This window comes from Salmo trutta, chromosome 26, assembly GCF_901001165.1.
Source record: "Salmo trutta chromosome 26, fSalTru1.1, whole genome shotgun sequence".
Taxonomy (NCBI): Eukaryota; Metazoa; Chordata; class Actinopteri; order Salmoniformes; family Salmonidae; genus Salmo; species Salmo trutta.
Window position 1 is genome coordinate 27,800,448 of NC_042982.1, and position 18,201 is coordinate 27,818,648.

The following is an 18,201-nucleotide window of genomic DNA, read 5'->3' on the forward strand; positions in this document are numbered from 1 at the left end:
CCGCACACAAGCCTAAGATCACCATGTGCAATGCCAAGCATTGGCTGGAGTGGTGTAAAGCTCGCCGCCATTGGACTCTGGAGCAGAGAAAACGCTTTCTCTAGAGTGATTAATCACGCTTCACCATCTGGCAGTCCGACAAATGAATCTGGGTTTGGCGGATGCCAGGAATGCCAGCAATGTTCCAACATCTAGTGGAAAGCCTTCCCAGAAGAGTGGAGGCTGTTATAGTAGCAAAGGGGGACCAACTCCATATTAATTCCCATGATTTTAGAATGAGATGTTCGACGAGCAGGTGTCCACATATACTTTAAATCATGTAGTGTCTCTTAAACAGGGTTGTCTATTCCACTTAAAATGTGGGGTGTTGAAACTTACAAACAAAACACTGAGACAAAATCTATTCTACATTCAGAATAGCCAGTCTAGCTGGAAGTCTGTTCGGCATGCAGTCGAATATAATTTGAGGACCCCTGCTGTCTTTTATAATCCATTTCTACGCCATGTCTTATAAACCTTTTGTCTCCTCATTGATTTCAGGCAGCCACTTCAGACTACAGGGTGGTCAGCTGGATTCCACCAACCAGAAACAGCCTACTTCCATCCTGATCTTGGGGTCTACCTTTGTGTGCTGGTTTTCATGGTGCTAAGTTGTCACCATGGCAACAGTGTGTGTGTGTGGTTTGGTTTTATTATCCTTGTGAGGACTCAGAAGTCCTCACAAGGATAGTACAACAAGGAAAATTCAGACAAGTGGGGTCATTTTGCCAGTCCCCACAAGCAAAAAGGCTATTTTAGGCTTAGGGGTTAGGTTTATGGTTACAATTAGGGTTAGCATTAAGGTTGGGTTAGGGGTTAGATTTAGGGGTTAGGTTTAGTTTTAAGGGTTTGGAGTTAAGGTTAGGTTAAGGGTTATGTTTAGGGTTAGGGAAAATAGGATTTTGAATGGAAATAAAGGTTTTGGTCCCCACAAGGATAGTAAAACAAGCGTGTGTGTGTGCCGCTGACCTGTGTCGTCGTCGTCCATCTCTCCGTTGAGCTCGGAGGCTCTGAGGAGTCTGGTCTCCATCACCTCCATCTCCATAGAGTCCATAGACTTCTTCATCGAGTCAAACTTAGTCTGGAGAGAGAACCACAGGCCATGCATTAATACACAAACACATTATTCCAAGACAGAGATAGAAATACTGACAGATAGGCCTCACATTGCACTTGCACGTGCACACACAAACGCTCATTGCTCTCACACACACACATCCTCTAAATGACACAATCGCTCATTTCTAGAAGCGAGGTAATTTGTACCCAGCCCAGCCCAGCCCATCAGCATGTGCAATCTGAACAGTCAGTGGAAAAATCTATCCCAGCTAGTTGGAACACCCGGAAAAAAACCATCATGTCAAATGTCAAATAGAAAACTAAAGGCTGGGGAAGGCAGGGTCAACAATCTGATTACACCATTACGTTTCAGCCAACAGAACTGGCAAGGTCGTCATTGCAAATCAGAATCGGTTTTCCATTTACCAATCTGGTTCAAATAATGGGTTGAATTAAATCATTGTGTACATCCTACAACAGTTAAGGATGTCTAATTTCTCCTTGGCAGTCTTTACCTGCAGGTCCTTCATGTCTTTCTCCAGTTTCAGTCTCTCTGAGGTCTCAGACTCCAGCAGCTGAGAGGCCGACTCTCCTGTGTTCCTTTCGTCTGCCAGCTCCGACGACAGCTCTGTGATCTGGCATACACACAATCGCAATTAGCAAGAGGGTTACACATGCACCCGGTCTTATGCATATAGTGCAATACAGTTCAACTTCATGACATACTTACAACCTTCATCTGTTCATCCTTTATTTATACAGACAGAGCTGCTGGTACAATGTCTTCTATTATTAGTCTGCAGCGCAGTGTGTGTGTGTGTGTGTGTGTGTGTGTGTGTGTGTGTGTATGTGTGTATGTGTACCCGGCTCTCCAAGCGGTCACTGTTGAGTCTCAGCTCGTTCCTCTCCTTCTCCACCTTCTCCAGCCTCCCTTTCAGCTGCTGGATCTCCTCCTGGGAACAGATAGACAGAACGAGAGAGGGAGGGGGAAGAGAGAACACGTACAGTGAGGGAAAAAAGTATTTGATCCCCTGCTGATTTTGTACGTTTGCCCACTGACAAAGAAATGATCAGTCTATAATTTTAATGGTAGGTTTATTTGAACAGTGAGAGACAGAATAACAACAACAAAATCCAGAAAAACGCATGTAAAAAATAGTATAAATTGATTTGCATTTTAATGAGGGAAATAAGTATTTGACCCCCTCTCAATCAGAAAGATTTCTGGATCCCAGGTGTCTTGAAAACAGGTAACGAGCTGAGATTAGGAGCACACTCTAAAAGGGAGTGCTCCTAATCTCAGTTCGTTACCTGTAAAAAAGACACCTGTACACAGAAGCAATCAATCAATCAGATTCCAAACTCTCCACCATGGCCAAGACCAAAGAGCTCTCCAAGGATGTCAGGGACAAGATTGTAGACCTACACAAGGCTGGAATGGGCTACAAGACCATCGCCAAGCAGCTTGGTGAGAAGGTGACAACAGATGGTGTAATTATTCGCAAATGGAAAAAACAAAAGAACTGTCAATCTCCCTCGGCCTGGGGCTCCATGCAAGATCTCACTTCGTGGAGTTGCAATGATCATGAGAACGGTGAGGAATCAGCCCAGAACTACACGGGAGGATCTTGTCAATGATCTCAAGGCAGCTGGGACCATAGTCACCAAGAAAACAATTGGTAACACACTACGCCGTGAAGGACTGAAATCCTGCAGCGCCCGCAAGGTCCCCCTGCTCAAGAAAGCACATATACATGCCCGTCGGAAGTTTGCCAATGAACATCTGAATGATTCAGAGGACAACTGGGTGAAAGTGTTGTGGTCAGATGAGACCAAAATGGAGCTCTTTGGCATCAACTCAACACGCCGTGTTTGGAGGAGGAGGAATGCTGCCTATGACCCCAAGACCACCATCACCACCGTCAAACATGGAGGTGGAAACATTATGCTTTGGGGATGTTTTTCTGCTAAGGGGACAGGACAACTACACCGCATCAAAGGGACGATGGACGGGGCCATGTACCGCCAAATCTTGGGTGAGAACAACCTTCCCTCAGCCAGGACATTGAAAATGGGTCGTGGATGGGTATTCAGCATGACAATGACCCAAAACACACGGCCAAGGCAACAAAGGAGTGGCTCAAGAAGAAACACATTAAGGTCCTGGAGTGGCCTAGCCAGTCTCCAGACCTTAATCCTATAGAAAATCTGTGGAGGGAGCTGAAGGTTCGAGTTGCCAAACGTCAGCCTCGAAACCTTAATGACTTGGAGAAGATCTACAAAGAGGAGTGGGACAAAATCCCTTCTGAGATGTGTGAAAACCTGGTGGCCAACTACAAGAAACATCTGACCTCTGTGATTGCCAACAAGGGTTTTGCCACCAAGTACTAAGTCATGTTTTTCAGAGGGGTCAAATACTTATTTCCCTCATTAAAATGCAAATAATTTTATAACATTTTTGACATGCGTTTTTCTGGATTTTGTTGTTGTTATTCTGTCTCTCACTGTTCAAATAAACCTACCATTAAAATTATAGACTGATCTTGTCAGTGAGCAAACGTACAAAATCAGCAGGGGATCAAATACTTTTTTCCCTCACCGTATTACAGTATTAGAGGGAGCTAAATCTGTATAGTCTACAAAGCAGGGGGAGGGAATCAAATGCAGGGGTGTAATCATTACTCCAAACAGTTGCAAAATATTCAGTTTTGCAATGAAAACTAGCATTTCTATTGGACAGATTAAGTTAGGTCCATCCCTGTTTGCTGAAGCTGCCCAATATAAACGCTAGTTTACATCCCTGTTGGGAGTAATGATTACACCTCTGATCAACAGTAGATGGAAGGTGTGTATAGTTTGTGTACTCACGTCTTTGCCACGTATCTGCTCCTCTGTGAGCTGGACCTCTATAAGGGGGCGTACTGTGGTGAACACCTTCCACCAGGGCCAGCCCTTCACGCCCTTGTTCTTCTTGATGTTCTTCTGGATACAGCGGATAGCCAGGTCCTGGATCTGAAACGCACGCAGAGGAGCAGAGGGACTTACAACGAAGGAACCTGTGTGTGTGTGGGTGTTTGTCTGCAGTTGTCTGCCAACATGTTGGATTCTTCAAGTTCTTTGACATGGATATCAATATGTATCAAAAATAAGTATCAAATATGTAACTTTTGATAAAGAAAAAAAAAATGCCATTGCTTAGGGTCATTGTCTACTGGCACGTTAACAGGCACTTGCATCAAGTGTGACAATTTGGGCGAGCTAGAATCAAGACAATCCAAAGGTCTTCTGGGTTTAAGAGCTGAGACAGAGCTCTTCAGAGAATTCAAATCAAACATCAATACCACTTTGGCAGCCTGTTAAAAAGGCATTAGGAGGAGCTACATGCTCCCGCTACATGGGCATCTCCAATAAACCACCCATTATCTGGCAACACAATTAGAGCACCACAATGCAACCGCATCCAATGGGGTTGCCATGACAGAACACGATACGTATTTGTCACGCCATGAGAGCACCTAAATGCTGCTTAGCCATCCTGGTCACTGACTGAACAGGCATGCAGGTTATGCCCCCTAAAATGTGTTTGTCATGCTTAGACCTAAACAAGTTTAACAAATCCTGTGTAGACTCAATAAGGGGGGGGGGGGGGTCCCATTGAAAATGTCAGTGTTGATCTTTCTGTTCTTCAGCCATACAGAGAGCTCATCTACACCACTAGAGGGATTTAGACTAAGATCGTGCAGCCTTTGTTTAGAAGGAGGATCTGTCTGTGTCAAACAGGTATTGATGGTCTTAGAGAGACACAGAAACAGAATGTATTCCTTTCTCTTTGTCTCACTGTCCCTTTTTACTCGGCCTTCTGGCTCCCCTTTACAGAGTTCCTTTTCAGTGTCTGTGCAGCTACATGAACTTTGCTGAGCACACAGGGCCATAGATGTAACGGATGCATGCACTGACACACACCTGTTCCCAGTCGGGGAAGAAGCTTTGTCTTAAGGCAACGATTTAATTAGACACACTATGGGCCGACTGGCTGACGGAGGAATCCCCCATGCTCTGCTTCGCCATACCGCCGCTAGTTCATTCCCCAAAATGTCAAAGAGAGAGCAGGCTGTGGGCTTCAAACACCATGCCGGATCCCTTCTATTCATCTATTCCCCCATGGTGAAGCACCGTTTCCGAGCAGCGTCACTCTTTCCCTCGCTCTTTTCTCTCACGCTTTCTCCGCCTCTTACTCTCCCTCTCTTTCTCCCTCAAAGCGCTTTGAGAACAAAATCCCAGTGAGGGTTTGGCTCAGGCTGGGAAGACTTCAAGGTGTGGGGAGGCCCCCGGAGCAATCAAACAGACAGAGAGAGAAACAAACTAATATATATTTATTGGTAGAGGGGATGTCAGTGTTCAGACGAGGAAGTCAACACTTGCATAGTCATGTCTTGTGTCTGAGAAATATAGGCCAAAAGTTCAAGTGTAACACCCTGCACTGCTTTGTAATCAAATGTGAGTCTGCATGCTTAGCTGTTCAATGCTGGAGAACATTTTCCTGTAAATATCAAACCAGCTTACCTCGATACAACACAAGCCTCAGATATTCACCAGTACCACTCTCCTCAACACACATTTTCCTCTTAAACATGCCTTGGCTTCTTAGCTGGAATGGTGCAAAGTCTTCATTGTGTGTGTAAATAGATACTTAATCGTTGAGTTCAACTTTAAATTAAACAATATTCAACTTACTATTTTTGTCTCAACTTCCTGAGAATCAGATGATCAAATTAAAACACATTGAACTAAACCTTATTGTAACCAGTCAAAAATTTGGACACACCTACTCATTCAAGGGTTTTTCTTAAATTTGTACTATTTTCTATAATGTAGAATAATAGTGAAGACATCAAAACTATGAAATAGCACATATGGAATCTTTGTACACTCTTGGAATTCTCTCAACCAGTTTCACCTGGAATGCTTTTCCAACAGTCTTGAAGGAGTACCCACATATTCTGAGCACTTATTGGCTGCTTTTCCTTCACTCTGAGGTCCAACTCATCCCAAACTAGGTTGAGATTGGGTGATAGCCCTTACACAGCCTGGAGGTGTGTTGGGTCATTGTCCTGTTGAAAAACAAATGATAGTCCCACTAAGCGCAAACCAGATTGGATGTCATATTGCTGCAGAATGCTGTGGTAGCCATGCTGGTTAAGTGTGCCTTGAATTCTAAATAAATCACAGACAGTGTCACCAGCAATGCACCCCCACACCATCACACCTCCTCCATGCTTCACAGTGGGAACCACACATGCGGAGATCATCCGTTCAACTACTCTGCGTCTCACAAAGACACGGCGGTTGGAACCAAAAATCGCAAATTTGGACTCATCAGACCAAAGGACAGCTTTCCACTGGTCTATTGCTCGTGTTTCTTAGCCCAAGCAAGTCTCTTCTTATTGGTGTCTTTTAGTGGTGGTTTCTTTGCAGTAATTCGACCATGAAGGTCTGATTCACGCAGTCTCCTCTGAACAGTTGATGCTGAGATGTGTCTGATACTTGAACTCTGTGAAGCATTTATTTGGGCTGCAATCTGAGGTGTAGTTAACTCTAATGAACTTATCCTCTGTAGCAGAGGTAACTCTGGGTCTTCCTTTCCTGTGGTGGTCCTCATGAGAGCCAGTTTCATCATAGCGCTTGAGGGTTTTTGCAACTGCACTTGAAGAAACTTTCAAAGTTCTTGAATGTTCCATATTGACTGACCTTCATGTCTTAAAGAAATGATGGACTGTCGACTGTTCTTGCCATAATATGGACTTGGTCTTTTACCAAATAGGGCTACTTTCTGTATAACAGCCCTACCTTGTCACAACTCAACTGATTGGCTCGAATACATTAAGAAGGAAAGAAATTACACAAATTAACTTTTAACAAGGCACACCTGTTAATTGAAATGCATTCCAGGTGACTACCTCATGAAGCTGGTTGAGAGAATGCCAAGAGAGTGCAAAGCTGTCAATCAAGGCAAAGGGTGGCTACTTTGAAGAATCTCAAATATAAGTTTTGTTTAACACTTTTTTGGTTACTAAATTATTCCATGTGTTATTTCATAGTTTTGATGTCTTCACTATTATTCTACAAAGTAGAAAATAATGAAAAACCCTTGTATGAGTAATTGTGTCCAAACTTTTGACTGGTAATGTACCTTTCATAATTGCTAGAGGGTAGGGTCCTATACTTTACCTTTCATAACTGCCGGAAGGTAGGGTCCTGTACTTTACCTTTCATAACTGCTAGAGGGTAGGGTCCTGTACTTTACCTTTCATAACTGCTAGAGGGTAGGGTCCTGTACTTTACCTTTCATAACTGCTGGAGGGTAGGGTCCTGTACTTTACCTTTCATAACTGCTAGAGGGTAGGGTCCTGTACTTTACCTTTCAGAACTGCTAGAGGGTAGGGTCCTGTACTTTACCTTTCATAACTGCTAGAGGGTAGGGTCCTGTACTTTACCTTTCATAACTGCTGGAGGGTAGGGTCCTGTACTTTACGTTTCATAACTGCTGGAAGGTAGGGTCCTGTACTTTACCTTTCATAACTGCTAGAGGGTAGGGTTGTGTACTTTACCTTTCATAACTGCTAGAGGGTAGGGTCCTGTGCTTTACCTTTCATAACTGCTGGAGGGTAGGGTTGTGTACTTTACCTTTCATAACTGCTGGAGGGTAGGGCCCTGTACTTTACCTTTCATAACTGCTGGAGGGTAGGGCCCTGTACTTTACCTTTCATAACTGCCGGAGGGTAGGGTCCTGTACTTTACCTTTCATAACTGCTGGAGGGTAGGGTCCTGTACTTTACTTTTCATAACTGCCGGAGGGTAGGGTCCTGTACTTTACCTTTCATAACTGCTGGAGGGTAGGGTTGTGTACTTTACCTTTCATAACTGCTGGAGGGTAGGGTCCTGTACTTTACCTTTCATAATTGCTAGAGGGTAGGGCCCTGTACTTTACCTTTCATAACTGCTGGAGGGTAGGGTCCTGTACTTTACCTTTCATAACTGCTAGAGGGTAGGGTCCTGTACTTTACCTTTCATAGCTGCTAGAGGGTAGGGTCCTGTACTTTACCTTTCATAACTGCTAGAGGGTAGGGTCCTGTACTTTACCTTTCATAACTGCTAATGGGTAGGGTCCTGTACTTCACCTTTCATAACTGCTAGAGAGTAGGGTCCTGTACTTTACCTTTCATAACTGCTGGAGGGTAGGGTCCTGTACTTTACCTTTCATAACTGCTAGAGGGTAGGGTCCTGTACTTTACCTTTCATAACTGCTAGAGGGTAGGGCCCTGTACTTTACCTTTCATAACTGCTGGATGGTAGGGTCCTGTACTTTACCTTTCAGAACTGCTAGAGGGTAGGGTGCTGTACTTTACCTTTCATAACTGCTGGAGGGTAGGGCCCTGTACTTTACCTTTCATAACTGCCGGAGGGTAGGGTCCTGTACTTTACCTTTCATAACTGCTAGAGGGTAAGGTCCTGTACTTTACCTTTCATAACTGCTAGAGGGTAGGGTCCTGTACTTTACCTTTCATAACTGCTAGAGGGTAGGGTCCTGTACTTTACCTTTCATAACTGCTAGAGGGTAGGGTCCTGTACTTTACCTTTCATAACTGCGGGAGGGTAGGGTTGTGTACTTTACCTTTCATAACTGCTAGAGGGTAGGGTCCTGTACTTTACCTTTCATAACTGCTGGAGGGTAGGGTCCTGTACTTTACTTTTCATAACTGCCGGAGGGTAGGGTCCTGTACTTTACCTTTCATAACTGCTGGAGGGTAGGGTTGTGTACTTTACCTTTCATAACTGCTGGAGGGTAGGGTCCTGTACTTTACCTTTCATAACTGCTGGAGGGTAGGGTCCTGTACTTTACCTTTCATAACTGCTAGAGGGTAGGGTCCTGTACTTTACCTTTCATAACTGCTAGAGGGTAGGGTCCTGTACTTTACCTTTCATAACTGCTGGAGGGTAGGGTCCTGTACTTTACCTTTCATAACTGCTAGAGGGTAGGGTTGTGTACTTTACCTTTCATAACTGCTGGAGGGTAGGGTCCTGTACTTTACCTTTCATAACTGCTAGAGGGTAGGGCCCTGTACTTTACCTTTCATAACTGCTGGAGGGTAGGGTTGTGTACTTTACCTTTCATAACTGCTGGAGGGTAGGGTTGTGTACTTTACCTTTCATAACTGCTGGAGGGTAGGGTCCTGTACTTTACCTTTCATAACTGCTAGAGGGTAGGGTCCTGTACTTTACCTTTCATAACTGCTAGAGGGTAGGGCCCTGTACTTTACCTTTCATAACTGCTGGAGGGTAGGGTTGTGTACTTTACCTTTCATAACTGCTAGAGGGTAGGGCCCTGTACTTTACCTTTCATAACTGCTGGAGGGTAGGGTCCTGTACTTTACCTTTCATAACTGCTAGAGGGTAGGGCCCTGTACTTTACCTTTCATAACTGCTGGAGGGTAGGGTTGTGTACTTTACCTTTCATAACTGCTGGAGGGTAGGGTCCTGTACTTTACCTTTCATAACTGCTAGAGGGTAGGGTCCTGTACTTTACCTTTCATAACTGCTAGAGGGTAGGGTCCTGTACTTTACCTTTCATAACTGCTAGAGGGTAGGGTCCTGTACTTTACCTTTCATAACTGCTGGAGGGTAGGGTCCTGTACTTTACCTTTCATAACTGCTGGAGGGTAGGGTCCTGTACTTTACCTTTCATAACTGCTGGAGGGTAGGGTACTGTACTGTACACAGAAACACATTGTAAAGCAGAGCCTTGGCTCACAAAAGCCTTCTGATAAGTGTTCTAGAGCCAATAAGTTGTGATATTATTCCCCTCCTGCCCCCTGGGCCTCGCAGTAGTGGTCTTCACGGATCCACCTGTATCTGAATACCTAAGAATACCCGAGACCCAATCCGGGACCTTAGCAGGTCTGGATCCAGAATTCTAAATAATGTAAAGAGTCTGGGTCAGATCTGACATGATTGTCAGCGGTCTCGGACTTGTCCAGAAGGGCCCGTACAGATCTCAACGTGACTGCTGCAGCAGAGAGAGACTTTTTTCCATTTTCCTCCTGCACTTGCTTTTCAGGAGAGTGGAGCGTGGCGCGTGTAGCTTGTTGTTGGCCAATCATAAGTCATCAAAGCAGCAATAGGCTACAGTCATAGAGCCTCCGCGTAGCAAAAGTTAGAAGATATCTAATCAATGAAAGATGAAATTAAAATGACGTAATTAAAAGTTAAAGAAGAAGGATAGGCTACAACGACCATGAGCCAACATGTAGGCTGCTACCTAATATTCTGAATGGAGTTGTTATTATTTGTAACTGTAGGATGAGAAAGCACATGTACTGCAGCCTCAATTAGCATAGCTAGCTTAACTTGCTTCTCCCGGTTTGATGTAGTCAAGACAGGTACTTCGTAATCATATTTGATGATAAATAACCTAGCTATGGCAGCTATTGGTCTACCGTAGCGCGAGTCGGCTTGCTTGGTTGCAGTCTCTCTTTCCCTCCCTCCTCCCCGCCTGCTAGAGCGGCTACTCTCTTTCCCTCCCTCCTCCCCGCCTGCTAGAGCGGCTACTCTCTTTCCCTCCCTCCTCCCCGCCTGCTAGAGAGGCTACTCTCTTTCCCTCCCTCCTCCCCGCCTGCTAGAGCGGCTACTCTCTTTCCCTCCCTCCTCCCCGCCTGCTAGAGAGGCTACTCTCTTTCCCTCCCTCCTCCCCGCCTGCTAGAGCGGCTACTCTCTTTCCCTCCCTCCTCCCCGCCTGCTAGAGCGGCTACTCTCTTTCCCTCCCTCCTCCCCGCCTGCTAGAGCGGCTACTCTCTTTCCCTCCCTCCTCCCCGCCTGCTTGAGCGGCTACTCTCTTTCCCTCCCTCCTCCCCGCCTGCTAGAGAGGCTACTCTCTTTCCCTCCCTCCTCCCCGCCTGCTAGAGAGGCTACTCTCTTTCCCTCCCTCCTCCCCGCCTGCTAGAGCGGCTACTCTCTTTCCCTCCCTCCTCCCCGCCTGCTGGAGCGGCTACTCTCTTTCCCTCCCTCCTCCCCGCCTGCTAGAGAGGCTACTCTCTTTCCCTCCCTCCTCCCCGCCTGCTAGAGCGGCTACTCTCTTTCCCTCCCTCCTCCCCGCCTGCTAGAGCGGCTACTCTCTTTCCCTCCCTCCTCCCCGCCTGCTAGAGCGGCTACTCTCTTTCCCTCCCTCCTCCCCGCCTGCTAGAGCGGCTACTCTCTTTCCCTCCCTCCTCCCCGCCTACTAGAGTGGCTACTCTCTTTCCCTCCCTCATCCCCGCCTGCTGGAGCGGCTACTCTCTTTCCCTCCCTCATCCCCGCCTGCTAGAGCGGCTACTCTCTTTCCCTCCCTCCTCCCCGCCTGCTAGAGCGGCTACTCTCTTTCCCCCCCTCCTCTCGCATTTTATCAGCTCCGGTTAATAAAGTAGCTTAAATAAAGGGCTTTTATGCTGCTTCCCTCACTCGGATCCAGACCAGGTCTATATGGAACGGGTCTAGTTGTCCTCGGGTCTGTCCGGAAGGGGTCTCTATATTTAAAAAAAAATATTTAAGCATATCGGGTCAGGGTGTGAAAGCCCCAGGTCCATTTCGGAACAGGTCCAACTTTTTGAACCCATGAAGACCTCTACCTCCCAGCATTACACAACACTCTCCAGTCCAGACTGACCCTCAGCCAGCCACACTGTGAGGAATGACAGTCACTCATAATGGAGATGTTTACAACTACAACTAAACACGTCTCCAACAATGCAAACTATCAATATCCTATTCCTAAATCAAAACAAACAATCAGGGTAAACTTACAAAGAGAGGCAGCAATCAAATGAAACAGGCAGGACTCCTTCACAGGAGGCAGAGCAATGAAGATAAGCCCACTGTCCTTGAAAAGCAATTTACAGACAGCAACCTTGAGCCCAAGAACTACCAGAGATGGGGATGGCAGGGAAGACACTGTGGTCGAATCCCAATCACTCCAAACACACATGGACAATCCAAGACTCACATGTAGGCTACTGCCACACACGTACACATTGCATACTCATTCACAGGTCTATGTTAGTTCACACATGCTAACCACTGTCTCTCTCTCACACACTCAGACAAACACAGAAACAACACACACACAGACAAGCACACACACAAACACACGTGTGCGCGCACACACACACACACACGACAGGACAACACACAGAACTGAACAGATCCCCACCAGTGGATCCAGTCACTCAGTGGAGGGTGTTATATTCCTGGTCGTCTTGATCACTCTGGTGTGGTGGCGCATGCAGGGTGGACTGTTGTCATCCGCCAAACACACACACACACACACACATACCCACACAGCCCTGCCCCTGCCTGTCTCCAGTCCCAGACCTCCCCCTCATGATTGGAGCAGGGATTATGACAGGCGTCTACAGTAATAATCACACCCTGTAGAAAGACCAGTCTCCCTGTTTACCCCCTCCAGTTGCCCCCACCACTCCACTGTGCCAGCCACCAAGAACATGCTTGACAGAAAGATTGTTGGGAAAGGCAGGGTACAGCGGCTGATGTGGCTATGCCAAATGGCTGTGGGCTACACTAGTTCATTTAGCAGACAAGATGTGCTTATAATTCTGTGGCATTATTTTTATATTATTTTATTGTATGAAGAATACAATTGAACAAAGCTGAATAAAATATTAATATTTTCTCCAAACGATGAGGGAGTGAGCACATGCAGCTAACCTGTATTTAGCCGTTAATAAAGAAATAGGTATTCCTATATGCTTAATGTAGAGTTATAAATGTAACTTCAGTTGTTCTACAAACGTTGGGCTATATGTTTTGATTTTAATACATTCTAAGGCTGCATGATGCGACTAATGATGATTTGAAAAAAGTTGCTTGAAAGGCATGAGCTCTGCTTTGTTTTTTGCGCGTACACACTTCAATAGTCTCTCATTCACAATTAGACAAGCACTTGATAATGCCTCGAATTTCACGCCGACATCCCCTTTGTGGCCGTAATGCACCCTAAAAAATCCATGCCTTTTGCGGACCGGAGTACTGCGTTTTGCACTTCTCCCTGAGTGTGCTGCGCAATCCGAAGCGTCTCAGACTCACATGGCTCTCCGTCACGTGATCGGGTCTTTCTCACAGGCTACAAGTTAAGACAGACACATCGGAGATGTGCGCATCCTTATACAATTCCGAGGTGAATATATCAGATATTTTTCCGTCAGCCAACAAGATGAGTAGGCCTAACGAACAGCAAAAGCACTAGCCTATGTCAATCTACTATCCCCCACAGCACAAAAGTCAACCTATTCTATTCTGTGCAATAAATAAATATTCCAAACCGTCTGGGACAGTTGTGGGATGCGATAGATCCCAAATTAATACAAACCTTTTATATGCATTGTGGCTAACGCAACAGATCAGAACGTTTAGCTTAAAATGTTGATAAACTATTAGGCTATTTCTTCACATTAGAAGTGCAGCAATGCGTACATGGTAGTAGGAAAATGATCTTCCTCAAACGTGAAACTCACACGCTGCTTATATAGTTAGGCTCTATACCCCTTGTACATTTTTTGCTTTTGGGCCACTTTAGTTGTGATACAAACCTTATTAAAACATATAGGCTACGTGAGGTGTGCGACTATGATTCGAACAAGTCAACAACAAAAAGGCATTGTTTCTTATGCTCGGCATCATTCACAAGTGATAATATATCATTCACAAGTGATCGGCTAATGTCACCCATCAGACTATTCTTGATTTAATCTTGTCTTTACATATACTAAATAATATATATGTGACATTTGTTTTGATTTAGAATGGACCATTATCATGCACCTGTATCGAAACAGGGGCAGGGGAAAAATACATGTCATCTATGCACTTAAATAGTGAATGAAGGACACTTTTCCCCGTGGTTTATTTTCATGCCAGACTGGTAGGCTATACTCCCGTTGTAAATATAAGCAATGTGCTTAATATTAGGTCATTTGAGAAATAAATATACTAGGCCTAGCCTATAGAAAGCTGATGGGATCCTCGTCTTTTTATTAGCGGCCATCACTCTGTTTTCTCCTCAATTGCGTAGCCTACAGAAATGTTGCGCAACATGAGCTCATGCGCTCTCATGAAGTGTTTGATTACATTTTCAAAAACATTTGCATTGATGTCAGAGTGATTAGAGGGACAATAGAGTGCTAAGTACCAGGCAGTTAGCAAGTTTGGTAGGTTACTAATGACCAGCATCAGAGCTTGGAGAAGCCTAATTACCGTGACTAAATGGTCATGTAAAATTTGACTGCCGTCATGACTCGGTAACAGCCCTAGTTATGTCCTATTATTTGTCAGTCCTTTTCTTTTTGACCCTCATCACCCCTACGTGGATCAAAGGTCAGTTTTCAGGCTCCCGAGTGGCGCAGCAGTTTAAGGCACTGCATTTCAGTGCTAGAGGTGTCACTACAGACCCTGGTTCGATCCTGGGCTGTATCACAACCGGCCGTGATCGGGAATCCCATAGGCCGGCACACAATTGGCCCAGAGTCGTCCAGGTTAGGGGAGGGTTTGGCCAGGGTAGATTCAGGTGATGTGGGGGAGTGTGTGTGTTTGTTCTGGTGTGGTACTTGATATGGCTGTGATTCAGGGTGTGTTCTGGTGTGGGGGAGTGTGTGTGTTTGTTCTGGTGTGGGGATGTGGGGGTCCCAGAGGAGCAGGAGGATACACAGCTCTTCAGTGTCAACGACACAAGCTTTGAGTGTAGGCGTTAGCTACCTGCACTGTGTGACGTGGTCGAGCGGCAAGAAACGGTCAGTTTTACTGATCTATAGTCAGTTTTGCTCCTTTTGTCATCTAATCTGAGCTGTGCTTTGGAATGGTAAGAACTACTTGTCCGGGTTGAGAGCGCTCACTCACCTTCCTCTTCTTGAAGGCCTGTCTGGCCAGGTATCCTCTGCAGGCAGCCTGGAACATGGTGATGTTGCGTCTGGTCTGGACGTCCCTCTGCTCCTCCAGTTTGGCCAGGGTCCCCGCTCTGAAGAACACCTGGAGAGAGAGAGAGACAGTTAGATGCTGATTAATCATGACACTAATGCTCGGACATGGAGCATGTGTGTGTGTCTGCAAGGTTGCACAATACTATGGAATAGAAGTACAGTAAACATAAAACTTTTTCGTTTGGGGCCATTGTGACTTACAAATGAAAAATTACATTAATTTGTTTTTACATGATTCAAAGTTGCCTAGTTGGAATCCGCCTAAAAATCTGCAACCATACATCAGGAATTCAGGGATTGCATATCAACTACATCACGTCCTGCGTTTACTTTGCATTTCAAAGGCGTTAGCAGTGCGGACGTTTAATTGAGTTGGATTACCTCAAACACTTTAGTCATTTCCATTCTCTGATCTGCTCTGGGAGATTGGGTGGGGAGCTGCTGGTGGACTTCTTTACAGTTTCTCAGGCCAGAGCTGAGAGCTCATCAAACTCTTTGAATGCTGCCTAATTGCATTAGCATGCTAATAGTGTTAGCGGGAGAGCTATGCTTAACTTCACAAAATCCTCATTAAAACTCCCTTGTGTTAGCAACACATGCGGCTGCCAAGGTTACAGAAAGTAAACTAACAAAGACAGGAAGTTTCTGGGGAAACTCTAAAACGACAGGGAAAGTTTATGGTGAAACTTCTCTTGGATTTAGCCATCATCTGCAGTTAGTCAGAGGCACTGTGTTTTCTTCAACTCAAAAAAACTATTGGGATGGTTAGTCCACAGAGTGTTTTCTTCAGATTTCACCAAGCGGCTCCTCAAGATAAGAGCTGTGGTAGTGTTATGCAGCAATTTCATCATGATGCATCAGGATTGATCTAACACAGTACTCCAGGGCCCTTAACCACCTATTATCTTCTATCAGAGGCACAGGATGAGAGAAAACACTACCCTGCACAGACAATCAAAGCTCAGAGCTTTCAGGGAAGTGTGTGTAAAGCCAAGCAAATATCACATGAAGGGAGTGGGCTGGGCACGGTAAAAACACACAGCACCAACACACCCACACTTCTCTGCCGTAGGGCAACGCGTGCAACTGCAGAGGGATGTCTTTACCTCCAGAGAACAGCACATCGGATTGAGTTTGATACCTCTATTATCAGTCGTAGAGGACTTATCATACACTGTACGGGCATTCTGTTAACATACACTGTACGGGCGGCAGGTAGCCTAGTGGTTAGAGTGTTGGGCCAGTAACTGGAAGGTTGCTGGATCGAATCCCCAAGCTGACAAGGTAAAAATCTGTCGTTCTGCCCCTAAGCAAGGCAGGTTACCCACTGTTCCCCGGGTGCCGAAGACGTGGATGTCGATTAAGGGAGCCCCCCGCACTCCTCTGATTCAGAGAGGTTGGGTTAAATGCGGAAGACATATTTCAGTTGAATGCATTCAGTTGTGCAACTGACCAGTTTCCCCTTTCCCTATTCCGATGCGGTAGATTGAGTAGAACACAGACACACTATCACATCACGACGAGGAGCTGAGAGAACACTCTCCAGCCTGTGACTTTCCTGCCCACCATCACGACCTGCTAGTGATGCAACCGCTGAGAAACGCCAATGGGATATGTGACGTGTCACAGTAAAAGGCCCAGTCACACAGGCCTTCCCCCCTAGCAGGATGACCTTCTGCATAGCAATGACTGTCAGCGTGGGCGAAGGAACATGGGGAACATATTGGACCTCTTTGTCTCTGAATGCAACTCTAAAGGTCGGCTGAGGTCACCTGGGCTTGTTGTTTTGTCAGTCGTCCATTTTTCTCAGCATGACGAGAGATGGGAAGGAACGCGCACACACACACACACACACACACACACACACACACACACACACAAACACACACACACACACACATTGCCAATGCCAAACTTCCCTAAACACCCTTTTCCTACTGTTTACTTCAGAACAATACTTCTCGCTGTCCTCTATTCCGGAGACATTCAGAAAAAGCCTCCTATGCTAATTAGCAATTTATCAGCCTGTCTTTTCCTTTGGACTTGCTTTTGCATTTGAAAGGTTTGACTCTCACTGTGCTGATTGGTGTTTGTGGAGGGTTATCGGCATGCCACGACGAAGCGCCACAAACAAAGAGAGCTATCGCATGCCAAAATCAATGGCTACAGGGAGCAACAGAAGAGAATTGGGGGGTAATTGTCTCCCAGTGTCGCCAACCGCCAACTAACAGACAAAGGCTGCCAGCCCAGGGACCCAGCCAGGAACCAGTGCCACAGCGGCAGACCCATGATTCCAGAGAGAAGGGCATGCTGGGTAAACAGCTGGTACACCAGGCAGTGGTGTAAAGTACTTCAGTAAAAATACTTTTAAGTACTAGTTTTTTTGGGTATCTGGACTTTACTATTTATATTTTTGACAACTTTTACTCTACTACTGTACATTCCTAAATAAAATAATGTACTTTTTACTGCTTACATTTTTCCTGACACCCAAAAGTACTCGTTACATTATGAATGCTTAGCAGGACAGGAAAAGGGTCTAATTTACGCACTTGTCACGTGTGCTCCCTCTCTGGCCTCAAGGTCACCAGGTTGCTCATTATGGAGCACACCTGTCATCATCATTACGCGCACCTGCGTGTCAGACTCACCTGGACTCCATCACTTCCCTGATTACCTTCCCTATATACAGTGGCTTGAGAAAGTATTCACCCCCTTGGCATTTTTCCTATTTTGTTGCCGTACAATCTGGAATTAAAATATGATTTTTTTTGGGGGGGGGGGGGTTGTATCATTTGATTTACACAACATGCCTACTGTACCTCTTCGAAGATGCAAAATATGTTTTATTTTGAAACAAACAAGAAATAACAATATTCTCAGTAGATAGCCCGGCATCACAGGGCTAGCTATTTAGACACCCACCCAGTTTAGCACTCACCAAAATCAGATTTACTATTAGAAAAGTTTGATTACCTTTGATGTTCTTTGTCAGAATGCACTCCCAGGACTTTTACTTCAATAACAAATGTAGGTTTGGTCCTAAATAATCCATAGTTATGTTCCATCAGCGACGTTTTGTTCG

The 18,201-nt window shown here is 45.5% G+C and overlaps 1 protein-coding gene across 1 annotated transcript in view; it reads right to left on the reverse strand.

Moving 5' to 3' along the window:
• Positions 1–18,201, reverse strand: part of LOC115163574 (unconventional myosin-XVIIIa-like) — a 176,906-nt gene that overhangs the window by 50,783 nt on the left and 107,922 nt on the right. Inside the window, 5 exon segments of the mRNA XM_029715568.1 lie at positions 1,009–1,120; positions 1,614–1,733; positions 1,962–2,051; positions 3,967–4,110; positions 15,037–15,165. Coding sequence (XP_029571428.1) covers positions 1,009–1,120; positions 1,614–1,733; positions 1,962–2,051; positions 3,967–4,110; positions 15,037–15,165 — 595 coding nt within the window.